General features: G+C 38.0%; 1 protein-coding gene across 2 annotated transcripts in view; it reads right to left on the minus strand.

Moving 5' to 3' along the window:
* pkib (protein kinase (cAMP-dependent, catalytic) inhibitor beta) overlaps positions 1–13,641 on the minus strand; it is a 31,056-nt gene that overhangs the window by 8,224 nt on the left and 9,191 nt on the right. Inside the window, exon 1 of one of the 2 annotated variants that reach the window (XM_008421313.2) lies at positions 6,300–6,428. The exons of the other annotated variant lie outside the window; for it this stretch is intronic. Coding sequence (XP_008419535.1) covers positions 6,300–6,343 — 44 coding nt within the window. The 5' untranslated portion in view covers positions 6,344–6,428. Of the gene's footprint in view, positions 1–6,299; positions 6,429–13,641 lie in introns of those variants that run through there. 2 annotated transcript variants of the gene reach the window in all.

Genomic DNA, 13,641 nt, shown 5'->3' on the forward strand with positions numbered 1-13,641 from the left:
AAATTTGGTTTGTAATATTATTATTATGTTCCTGGTCTTTGTATTCTTGATGTCTTTAATGTGGATTGAAAATAAAAAGTTCAAAAAAAAAAAAACTCACAAAGAACTTACACTATAAATAGACTAATGTAAAACAATATTTAGGTGGTGAAATGTATAATAACCCAGCTGTGTTAAATTTTTCTCTGGGTGTTCAAGTTTTCTCTTACAGTCCAAAAACATGCAAACTGCTTTGTGGGAAGTGTTTTTAAAGTTTTTCACAATTTGTCACGTTACCACCACAACTGTGACTGTCTTTGTCCAATATCAATAGAAAACATGTCTGGTAACATTTTGATAATTTCACTAGAGTCCAGAAGTGCATGGCATTCTGGGAGGTGTAGGCAGAGGAAAGCCTCAACGCCTTATGACCAGCTAAACTAGGTTGATGGCCTCAACTAATTCACTCGCTCTTTGGTTAGCTAGCATGTATAACGTAGCGCAACAGCTTGTAGTGTAACATGCTCAGCAGCAGTTTCATGTTCCACAACCAGTCACATCTCTGTGCAGAGCTGACAGGTGTGCAGTTGCTGCCCTGGTGGAGAAGAAACAGTGCCAGGGTCCCAACTAGCTCAATAAACTGGCTAGCAATTAGGATTGTGGGAAATGAAGGAATTTGTCACAAGAAATGAAGGCATTGGTATGTCGACTGACTATTCAAAGTCAATAGAATACACACAGTATGCCCGAGTTTATTTCTAATCTTAACGTTTAGATCCATAATAAATGCACGTTTGTCTCTTTCCTCAATTACTGAAATGCTGATTAATAAATTAGCTCCATTTCATTGGAAACCCAGTTAATATGTGGGCCGTGACAATCTCGGTTACTCAACATGAGTTAACAGAAACATACAGAGGCTATGCTCCCTCCTTGATTACCACTCCATTCAGGTCTGGAATGAAGTGCTCTCCAGTCTCTGACTACTCATCTATTTTAGGTCCATCAGTAGTAGAGTGCTGTGGGTGTCCAGGGAATTAATGTTATTTCAAATTTCCCTATCAACTCAAGTGCTGAATCTGCTCTTTCTGCTGCATAAAAGGGTGTGAAATTGAGTTGGGTCCATTTTGGGTCCAGCTTTGGTGAGGCTGGCTCATCAAACTGATTACCTACTGGTGAAAAACACCAGTAGGTCTCTTAAAGGTGACTTTGGCTGGTATCAAGCATTATTAAGCATCAAATCCATGCAAGAAAAAGCTGGTACAGTGGACCCCATGTATCAGTGATTTAGATTTTGCAGATTTTTCTGTAGAGCCCAACTCCAAATTATTTGCAGATATTTTATAGAAATATTCTTCAGAAAATGCAGATTGGAAATGGTATTTAACACTCTATTGGCTACTGTTTGTAAAACAGTCATTCCAGGAGCACCATTCATTTTCCTTGGTGCTGATTGGCTGTACTCCCTAAGATTGAAGGTAAGGACCACTGCACCCGGTAGCTTCTGTGACAGTTTCCACTGTCTTTATTAATGCATAAGAAGGCATATTTGGTGTTTGAATTTCTAAGGCTGTTAAAAGCGAGTTAGGAGTCCAAAACATTTGTGAACTATAGCTGTTCACTGGCAGCTCTAGTCCCTCGCTCTTGCAATTCCGTGGGTCCACTGTGCTGCCCAATATCTGCAATGTGATGGACTTTCTTGGTACAGTTCAACTTTAAGACTGTAAAAATGCAGCTATGGCAGACGGGTCAACTGTTTATCCTGCTGTAAACTGTTGCCATAGAAACTGAACAACAGTACCATCTTAGCGGCGTCAGGCCTGTTATATTTAGCAGCATAAGCCTTGGGAAAACCACTGCCGGTCTTGCTCTAATGAGAACATCTGGTAACTTTCATTAAGCTGGAGGATTAAACATTAAATAGGCACCAACCTATCATGTGAACAGGTTTATTTTAGATTGTAATCCAACAACAGGTTAGAGGGGATTATCTTGTCAAATAAATTGACCCACATACTACAAAGTCCTTCCTATCCCAGTGAGACGACCAGACTGCAGGTATGTTACGCAACGACGTAGTGCACTGAAAGCTTCCTATTGCTGGAGTTTAAGTGTTTCTTACAAAAGATAACTGTTTTAATGTGAACAGATATTCTGTGACATTTGTATTACTTAATTGTATAGAAATAGACAAAAGTAGCAATAGTCATGATTATAATCAAGATTTAGACGTGACCACCATCCCCTGGGGCTTCACTTTATTGGAAATGTGGCAATCTGGCAATGAAAGCCACAATACTGAGAGACCTTTGGTTGTGTTAGTGGCCGCTGCTCAGGATTCCTACAGTAGCAGCCATTTTAAAATAGCTGCTACAGTTTAGTTTACATTTCAAAATTACATTGTAGAAACTTAATCTTCTATATTATTCAACCATTTTCATAATATGCTGGATAAATTAGCACCAGACTTTTACCTGGTTGGGTTTTATTACCTGTATGTTACATAAATCATAAAAAAAATCACAATGCTGAAGTTGGTTTATGATAAGCTATGGTGGCAAAAGGCCTTTTCTCTTTCTTGGCAGTTGGATAAACGTTTAAATTTAAAAATGTACCAATGAAAATTTTCGATCTACGTTCCCACCCTCATCTATGGTCATGAGCCATTCATGACCATAGATGACGAAAGAACGAGATCACGGGTACAAGCGGCCGAAATGGGTTTCCTCCGCAGGGTGGCTGGGCTCTCCCTTAGAGATAGGGTGAGAAGCTCGGTCATCCGGGACGGACTCAGAGTAGAGCCGCTGCTCCTCCACGTCGAGAGGAGCCAGTTGAGGTGGCTCGGGCATCTGGTCAGGATGCCTCCTGGACGCCTCCCTGGTGAGGTGTTTCGGCACGTCCCACTGGGAGGAGGCCTCGGGGAAGACCCAGGACACGCTGGAGGGACTATGTCTCTCGGCTGGGAACGCCTTGGGGTTCCCCCGGAGGAGCTGGAAGAAGTGGCTGGGGAGAGGGAAGTCTGGGCCTCCCTTCTGAAGCTGCTGCCCCCGCAACCCGACCCCGGATAAGTGGCAGAAAATGGATAGATGGATGGATCATCAACTTTGTTCAAACTCCTTAATCTTTAACCTCATGCTTAGATAAAAATTTCCCTATTTGGTGATCACCACTAACCCAAAACAAAGATAAAAAAAAACATCACCTGAATAGAACTTTACCCCGAAAAGGGGGGGGGGGGAGGAAACTCTCGAAAAATTACATTTTTCAAACTTTTTTTGCACACTTATCCAGACTTTGACTATTATGTACTCACCTTCCATACAAATCCACTTTATAAGGACTGTGCAGGAACCCTGAATGTGACTCAGGTTTAGATGGAGAACTTTTATCCAAACAAAAGGTTTAGTATGAAGTTGAAGACTCCAGCAGTGTAACTGGGATTGAATGCCATATTAGTTTACCTGAAAAGGTGTAAGAAGGAAATAAAAGGTCTAATCTTTATGCCTGTTGTTGGGGTACAGTCAAAGAATTTGTCTGCACTCCCAGTCAGATGAATATCAGTAACTGTGAAGCCAATTCAATCAAAATCACATACAATTGTACATAGAATGAAACAATTATAAGCTGTGTGAACATTTTTCTATTAATCCAATGAGTCTGAGTTTTCCATAAGAAAATGGCAGTGTTTGTGTGAAAGGCTGACCACTAACAATATTTTTTTCCATCAATCTAGCATGTTATATTAATTTTTTTCTGCAAATAGCCACAAAAAGACTCAAAACACATTAAAGTACAAAATAGTCTATGTTTAGACCCAATTTCAGACATTAAATATTTTTTAATTATGAAAACAACCCTATCATGTCCTTAAAATTGTTGAAAAATACAACCGCACCAGCTGAATTAATTTAAAGTAATATACATTTCAATATATAATATCAGGGATGTGAGGCCCTAGTATGACCGGTGTCAGAAGTTGGTCCACATTGTAAGTTGGGCTTGTTTAAAGTGAGAGTTAGACTCCACCAAGGTTGCCCTTAGTCACCGATTGTGTCCATAACCTTTATGGACAGAAATTCTAGGCACAACCAAAGTCTTGAGGGGATCCCTTTTGGTGGTCTCAGGATCTTTGCTGATAATGTGGTTCTGTTGGCTTCATCAGATTGTGAAATACAACTTCACTGGAGCGGTTCACAGCTCAGTGTGAACTGATGAGGATCAGTGTCTCCAAATCCAAGTACATCGTCTTGAGCTGGAAAAGGGTAGAGCACCTTCTCCAGGTCAGGGAAGACGACCTACCTCAAGTGCAGGAATTTAAGTATCTCGAGTTCTTGTTCATGAATGAAGGCAGTAGATCAATAGGTAGATTGGAGCAGCATCTGCAGTGAAGCAAGAGCTGTACTGTTCTGTCGTGGTGGAGAGAGAGTAGAGTCAAAAGGCAAAGCTCTCGATTTAACAGTGGATCTATGTTCCTACCCTCAGCTGTGGTCATTAGCTTTGAGTGATCCATGAAGAACAAGCTCATGGATGAGTTTACTCTAGAGGCCTACACATCAGGTAATACTGATGACATGTTATTGTATCATACGTGTATCATAAGTTACTGCTCTCAATAATGAGACTGTATATGTGCCTAATCCCAAGTTACTGTGGTCAGTATTTGATTGGGGTATTACTAGTTATTACTGGTTGATAAAGAAAAAAATAAAAACTGATTTGTATCTGGGTTGATCAATAATCTGTGATCAGTAACAAAACCAAAATAGAAGCTAACACATGTGGTTGCTTCTTAACAGGCTTTGGTGGATTGAACCAGCTGTGAATCAGATGCATGCAGCAGGACCCTGGAAAATGTCATCTCCATTATACAATCAGTTATCATGTCAGAATAAATTACATGTTTTCTTCAGTCTCATCTCCTCAAGTGATTGCAGAAGAAACAGTGCTGTGTTTAAGAATAAATCAAGACAAAGGGCTGCAAAATCCATGTTCCAAATCAGTTAGTATAGCAGTAATTTGTTTTTTTACAGCCACTAAATTAATTATGACGATATCTGTATTTATTCAGGATTTTGAAAGTATTGCCATTGTACATGAGTTTAACAGACTCGCAAGTTGTGCTGACGAACTGCATCCTATATTACAATAATTATTCACATCCAGTTTTCTTTGGGCTAAAAGTCCCCATCATCTAACATGTTGTATTGTTATCATCTTCAGCTTACAGTTTGAACGGCTCTTTACCCTGAATGATAGGACTGGACTAGTGAGTCGTTGTTTGTTTTTATGACTTTGCTTGCTTATGATGCTCTGCACACACATCAACAGCTAATGTTACTTTGATTAAATTTAGCATTAAATTTATATAATCAGCAAATAAATACATTACAAAAAAGGGTTTATATTTTATGACAGTCAAACCAGCTCCTCTGAGGTTTTCTGCTTTTATGCACAATTTCCTCTTGAGCTTTTGTACTCATTTTTTTCCTTTCATGAGTACAAAAGCTCCAGAAAGCTCAAGATTGTTTTGATTTTTAAGCATTTATAAGTATGAATGCACCCATCCCCTTTTTTCACTTCTGATACCCATACCTAGATTAGTATCGTACAATACCGATCCAATACAGAAAAACAGCTGAAATAACTTAAAATAGATCTTTTTTTTTTAAACAGACATAAATGTACTGAATCACATATTTACCTGATAACTCTGCAGCAGCACATTTAAATATACCAGTAACTTCACAAGCTTGGTCAAACATGTAAAAACAACACAACGTTAATTTGTTCAGTCAGTGCAATCAGGAGTAAAACAGCCAATAATAAATAATAAAGCATGACGTCACTCAGAGCACAATGCATAGAATTAGTTTGAGTAGATCTGCCCTTATGGATCGAGAACATTGTCACCCATATGCAGACTAGAATTCAATATCAGGACCAATATAGATATTAATATTGGATTGGTACACGTTTAGTTATGGGGCACGGTTGCAAATCATGAAAGTGTTCCCACATACTCAGACAGATTGCCTCTATTCTGTGGACCGCAAACTGTCTGTGGATGGCTGAGATTGTGGAGCGTACTGCCAATATTTCTCTTGACAAAGTCCTTCATTTCCCACAATCCAAATGGATATTAGCTAGTTTGAGGAGCTAGGTTAGGCACCCAGCCCTGTTTCTTCTAAACCAGGGCAGCCACTGCTCACCTGTTAGTTTTGAACAGAGCAGCGTGTTCTTGTGACTGATTGTGCTGATTCGGTGTTGCATACAAAACAGTTTGCAGCGATTGCTGTTTCCTGCGCCACGTAAAGATTTACCTTTCTTTGGACTTGTCTGGTGGATGTCCATTTTGGGTGTGCATTGAGCCCCTTCGAGAACCTGCAGACGTCCGAGGAGTGAAGGACACCCCAGTATGTTGGGGGCTACATGGAACTGCTATTCTTGTTCCACAACAACTTGTTGCTAGGTAACCAAAAAGTGAGTGAGTCAGTTGATGCCACCAACATTTTTTAGCTGGGCTGTGAGAGGCTGATATTGATCAGCGATAGATATCGCGATACATATCGTTGTTGTTTTATAACCCAGCCATAGTTACTACATTAATTTTCACAGCAGTGCCAAATATGTGGTGCATACTACATCTCTCAATGGCAAAAGCTATGGAACACAGAATTCCATGTTTTAAAGCTCTGCTGCAAAAAGGCAGGGGTACAACTGCTTTCGGGGATCTTTATATCCCCGAAAAACACAAGGCAGATAATATGCATAATACGAATGTTTGTTGACAAGTCTAAACAGTAAACAAAAAAACTTTTAAATGATAGTATAAGTGATGTACAGTGTGGTGAGTAATGTCAATTTTCAGCATGAGCATAACAGGAGGTACTTTTATTGTGATAGGTTGAAAGTGAATTTGTACTGAAACAGCTAGCTTAGCAGTGGGAGGATGTCAGAAGTTTAGTTTACACTAAAATGACCTGGTATAATACAGTTGGAAAGACATCTGCATGATCACTATCATCAGCATTATAATATTGTTATAAATCATTACCAATAATTGTTCTAATTTACTGGACTAGTAATTCAAGCTTTCCCAGGAAAATATGCAGCTATCAGACTGCAGTCTGCGCCTCACATACCAGCTTACTTTCACTCCAGATTACAAGAGATGAAGATTTTATATATGACTCAAGTCAAGTCTCCAGTTTTAAGAGCAGAATTATTTTATTTTTTTAATCTGTTACTTAACTTATTCTAGAAACTAAACATGGGTACATAATGGTGCGATGTAACTATGAGGCATATTGTTTGAATTATTATTTTTTTTAATTCAAGATGATATCTTGTACATCAATATCAAACGCAAACTATCACAACAAGAAACAGTTCCATCTGCGTTTCTGTTTGTGGGATGAAGCTTTGAATGTGGAGCTCAAAGCAATGTCCAGCCATGAAATGGTTCAGATCCCAGCACACAAATATGGTTATAAATGAATAACAGACTAAAATCATCATCATTATTGGTGTAGCTATCATTATTTCTATTACTCCATAGCGTTTGATTATTATTGCATGAGATATAAATGGTAAATATGTGAATTGTGTAAAAGAGCAATAGGAATCATAACTTGCATGGGACTTTTGACATTGGAAGCAGAATAAAGTAATTATATGATTAGTTAGGGACGTAACATCGTTAGTTATACTTAATCTCATCCCTTGAATATGTGTAAAAACTTAAAATGTATATGTGTATGTTTGTGTTTTTTTATTTTCCATCTTTCTGTACAATACTGTTCAAATTTTTACATATTCGAAGAGAACTAACTAAATAAATAAGTTATCTGATTGGTTACATGTTGTGTTTTGCAATGCTTCATTCTAAGTAACTTGTTTTAAGTTTAAAAATACTTTATTTTTAAGGGAAAGTGAAATGTTGCTGTAACTCATCAATTCAAGATTCTTCAAAGAGTTACAGTAGATGATGATGGCTGTGGGCAGGAAAGATCTCCTGTAGCAGTCTGTATTGCTGCAGCTGTGAAAGAGACTCTGACTGCTGATGATAGTCTATTTTTTTATTTTCAAATTAATGTTCATTTACTAAGCAGAAGGAGGGTAAGAAAAATGTCTTTTATAATGTATAACCACTTTGATCTTTTGACATGCCTCAGTCTCTTCTTGAATATAAAATCCTTACTGGTCTTTAGTTCTGCTAATTAACTGCAGCTGTGAGAAACCAGGAGCAACGTTAGCTATCAGTTCCAGGAATCAAACAGCCCAGCTCAGCCTGCCGCCCGAGGCTGACCTCTGTACTGCTGCTCATCAATCTAACACCCACGGAGTGATAGTTCCAGACCACTCAGGCTACAGTTCCCTACAATGCTCAAATTAGACTAGCTCAGTTTTTTTTGCTGCATTTAAGGAGTCGCTTAACTCTACAGCACACATATTCTCCTACGAATCAAAAACTTTGTCTGGTAACAGTTACTCATTTCTGACCAAAACAGTGACTGCTGGTGATGCCTTGTCTCCGTGTTGCTGAAGACAACCATGAGGGTGGCTAACGGCCCTCCTGTAGCCGGGGCGTTAGCCGCTAAGACAGAGGGGGCTGAGGCTCGCTCGACAGGGAACTGCACAAGAAATGTTTACACAGACGTGAGAAGTTTCGGATGAATAAATAATGCCCTGGATTAGGTACTTCACTATTTTTAGTCCCTCTTAGCCAGTGATCACTCCCCATCCTTCTCCCCACTTTTTTCACTGTTATCCTAAAGCTCAACATGCTCTAGCTGCCATGGAAACGGCACCGTTGGTACAAAGACAGTTAAATAGTGGAGGAGGGGAGCCAACATTGGAAGAAGAAGACTATTTTCTGTGGCATTTATATTGTTATTTCCTCAGCTTGCAGTGGAAGTCTTTCTTACAAACAGTCATTTTATGTCTGGGGAGAAAGAGGTCGGCAGGAAAACATAGGAGCAACACAGACAAACCTGATCGTTTCGAGGAATTATGTCATGGTTATTTAAATCAGTTCAAAACATAACTGATGTAGGATCGATGATAAAATGGCATGTAATGTAGGCAGTGGACGAGTGAGAAATCTAAGAAAAAAAAAGAAGACCAGAGGGTCCTGCATATGTGTGGGAAGGTGAAGTTCAACTGCGACATTAGTGACTGGTTAAAAAGGAAACGTAAAAATCTTTTTTTCTCTCTCTAGAGTGTGATGGAGGAACAGAGAGGCGAGTCTGATCTAATGAGAGGGAGAGATCACAGCCTTTTCTCCTCCTTTAACGTTTCAGAAGCCAGACTAACATCCACACCTTCTAGATTCTTTGGCTTTTGGGGGACAAATGCTTTCAGAGAGACATTTCAAGGTCTGCCGCCTCCAGATTGGCTCCAGACAAAAGACGTTTGCAGGAGTTCAGTATTAACTAGACAAGAATGATTTGGCACAACTCAACAGTAGATACACAAGACATCGGCTTACAATACTGTACCTCAGTTTAAAAAGCAAAAGTTGTAATTAAAACGAATTGACACCTTCTACAGAGAAAGCAAGTTGGTAACAGTTACTAAAGAAGTTGTCTGTTAATAAGCTTCTCAATGGGAAGTTGAGTGGAAGAAGAAAGTGTGGTAGAAATGGAAACCTGACCAGGTATTCCATGCATGAGCTGCATAGTACATGTACTTCTGAGTAGATTGACGTTTTTGTACTGAAAAAGTTGGGGTTTATCTAAGTATTCTATAAGAATACAATGTGGATATCCCAGCATAAGTTTGTAAAATATTTTTGTACTCAAGAATTGGAATGTAGTAACTGTTGACAAATATATTCCAACCACTGGAATATATTTGTCAACAATATATTCCAATGGTTGGAATGTATTTCTAAAATTATTTTAGGCAGAATATTACTGCCTAAAATTCTAATATTGTACAGCCGTAAAAAACTTTTTATTTTCTTTTTATGAAAAACTGAATTTTGGATTTTCATAGTTTTGAGTCAAAATCATCCAAATAAACATGAGAGACACAATTAATTAAATAGGAAAAGAAGAGCAGGGCAATTCTGGGTAATTACAGCCAAAACGAATGTGTGGTCTTTTACCAAAGACAGAATCTTTGGTAAAAGCGGTTTAGCGGTTGCTAGAAATCTGATGCCAATCCATTTGTTTACATTTTGTAAAGAAAGAAGTTGCTCTTTTTGTGTTTTCTTTTGTGGATTTTGGTGCAGCGCCCCCACAGGGCAGGAGGTGAACAGGCTTTTCAAAGGGTTTGGTTGCTTTGACACAGTGCAGTGAGAGAGAACCACAGCAGCTGGGGATGGAACAAAATGTAATTTTGTTACTCCAACAGGTCATTCAGAATTCCTGTTGCAAAACAAAACAAGTTCAGACTTCTAAAAATTAACACAAAAATAGCACGCAAAGCTGCTAATTATTAATCCTAATAAGTTTTTCCTATTATTATTAACCCAATACCCCTCCATTAAAGCCTAAAAGCTAACTGCCCCTCGCTGTAATGAGTTTAATATGCAATAATAACAACTAATCATTAAATGAGAAGAGGCACACAAACTGCCAAACGCAGGGAAATGCGAAGCAGATTGAGCAGCTTTTCATAAGGGTCAAATCCAAACAACAGAGCACTCAGCTGTTCACAGCAATTAGCAGGCTCAACAGAAAGCTGTAAAGAATGGCAGGTGAGCAGCCCTGGCAGCGGCCCCAGCAAGAGGAGAACAGAACAGGACAGGACAAGCAGCAACACACGCTGTTAGAAGATGTATGGCTCTTTTTTATAGCATCATGTTCTAAATGAGCTCAGGTTATGAATGAGTTCACAGATACTGCTCCTACCTGGTAAAGGTCAAATGGGAAAATTAGAGACCTGTCCTGACCCCACAGAATTTCCTGCTTGTGTGGTATTGATTACTTAGTCTAATTAGAGAGAGGAAAAGCAAATATGGACGGTGGCCTTTAATACCAATCACTACCTGTTGAGTTTGATCAGTGTGTGGACCTTTGCAGCTACGTTTCATGGAAGGAAGACAAATAAGCCTCATTTGTTTCAGGAAGCTGCACTGATTTTGTAAAATGAGCTGTCTACACTGAATCTAAAACTTCTTCATAGAACTTTTACTCTGCGACACAGATAAAATCTAATCCTAAAATTCTTTGAATTGTACCGACTGCTAATAAAGACACTAATACCAAGAGAGCACTCTAAAAATGGGTGTAAAATATTGTATTGCGTAATCTCCTCTTTTTAAACACGTTTTTCAATAATTTGGGAACTGAGACTACTAAGTGTTGCAGTTTTACATCAGTTGGTGATCCTTTGTCAGCAAACATTGTGAGCAACTTATGGTCCTAGTTATCTGTGACAGACTACCCACTGTCCTATTTCCCTAAAAGGCAACTGAAACGTAACAACAACTTGTCTTCACTTGGATCTAGAATTGATTTAACAAAAAGAATTAATATATAATTATTCACCGTATTATTCATGTGTTTTCTGTGAATATTTACAGCTACATGTAAGTTAAGCACATTTAAAAGCAACTTTAATGTAAGTGATTTGTTGCTACATATGCCGGTGTGTCTAAAAACACATTTTACAATTTGAATTTAAGCATAAGGAAACAAAATATATTTTGTGTGACATCAGCTCCTGTCGTGTCACTTATGACATGCTCCTGTTGCCTGGAGTGCATGCGTACTGGGATGAGGTTCCAGACTTCATCACTGCTTCTTTTCAAAAAATATTTCACTCTATGATTGCTTCAGAGCAGTGAAATTATTATTATCTGAATCACATGCATACAGACGAGTGGACTGTCCTCAGGTCAAGCTAGGAGGGCAGGGGGGATATGGATTTAAAATGTTGTGATATTTTGTGGTACTATTGTCATAATGATTAAAAATTATGATTTAAAAACAATTACTTGATTTTTATGTAACTGTATGTGACTGCATGGCACAGGATTCATAGCGCCACAAACACAAATACTGCCCTGGAAAATCATTCCCCTTTGAAACAGGCACGTTCAGGACACCACTCACTTAAAGGAGTGAGAGTGATATTGCCAAACTGCACACTGTAACTGCATTTGATTATATTTTCTGATTTACTGATATTTGTTGATGAGAAACAAGTAGTGAAGAAAACAAGATTTACAATAATACTGTCAGTTTTGTTTTTTATTTAACGTCATTAATTGAAATTTATTGAGACACCAATAAATCAAAATTCCTATCATGATGAGAATTTTTTTGTAATAAATGATATATGATGCAATAAATGCCCACCCCTGGATCAAACTATGTAAAATCCAAAGCAGAGCTTACCTCAGGCAGTGCATCTTTATAAACCACTGAGACGGAGCAGCAGCACTAGTCACACAGGAACATTTGTGATATTGTCATTTTTGAAGGACAATTTTTTAGCTAAAATTTTTTTTACATGACAAATTCGAACTGAACTGAGAACAACTCTCCAGAGTAATAAAACAGTAATAATACTGTTTTATTACTGTAAAATAAAACAGTAAGTAGGTCTTACTGTTTTATTTTACAGTAAGATCTAAATTGTGAAACTATAAGAACAGATTTCAGCTTCACTACACAAGAAACAGCCAATAAACTTTCACTTGAAGGTAAGAGAGAGGTGACTGCTCTGTTTATGTGTCTGATTGAGTGTCTGCATGAGGTTATGGCTGCTTTCCATTTGTATCCATGGGGACCAGTTATCGATAATGTATAACTTCATAATTTTCTACATGCCTTTGTCCTTGTTTTAAATCTAACAGTATTAATTGAAGGATTATTATCTTACTGTCTAAACAGCTGGAGTCTGTTTTAGAGAGACGTCAGCTCAACTTTGCTCTCTGACCATTGTAGCATTAAATACAGCCGAAATAAAATCACAGATGTCTTTACATTATGCGAGTGACAACATTATGAACTGAGGTGTTAAAACATAATGGATAAATTCTGAATTCTAGTTCATATGACTGAACTGTGACTGTAAATTAAATTGTCTTTAATGGTGTGAAGTAGGTAACACTAATCTGTTTAAACTCCATATAAAACAAAAAAGAAGGAGAAAAAATGTTGAGTAATACATTTTTTAGATTCCTGAAGTCTTTTTTGAGCTGCTGGCAGAGAGCTCAGCCTTTGCTGTGTGCAGTGAATCAGCCAAGGTTGCTTAACACACACACTGAAAATCGTTGAAATGTTCAATCTTTCTGTAAACAGTTTGTTTTATGTGATGTATCCTCGTGTTTGGGATCGCACAAAATACAGAAGCTAAACAAATAACAGTGCTAGATGTCAGCTCAGTGGAAAAATATAAAGGAAATATATAAAAATGCACTCCATTGTTCTTCATATCTGCCATCAACCATTTAGTCTGGAGCTTTCATTTCAAAATCCCTAAAAGACCAAGACATGAAAGGATAAAAGTCAAACCTTTCTGCTCACACAGGATGCTGAGACTTCAGGAAATGTTTCCTAAATTGTAACTTATTGTTTTAGTCAATAATCAATTTACAATTATGTTAACTTAACATGACAAATAAAAGTGAAACTGGAATGAATGATCGCAGGGTAATGACAGGTCATTTTTTAAAAAAAAAAATATATATATATATATATATAT

Source organism: Poecilia reticulata, linkage group LG11, assembly GCF_000633615.1.
Source record: "Poecilia reticulata strain Guanapo linkage group LG11, Guppy_female_1.0+MT, whole genome shotgun sequence".
Lineage (NCBI taxonomy): Eukaryota > Metazoa > Chordata > Actinopteri > Cyprinodontiformes > Poeciliidae > Poecilia > Poecilia reticulata.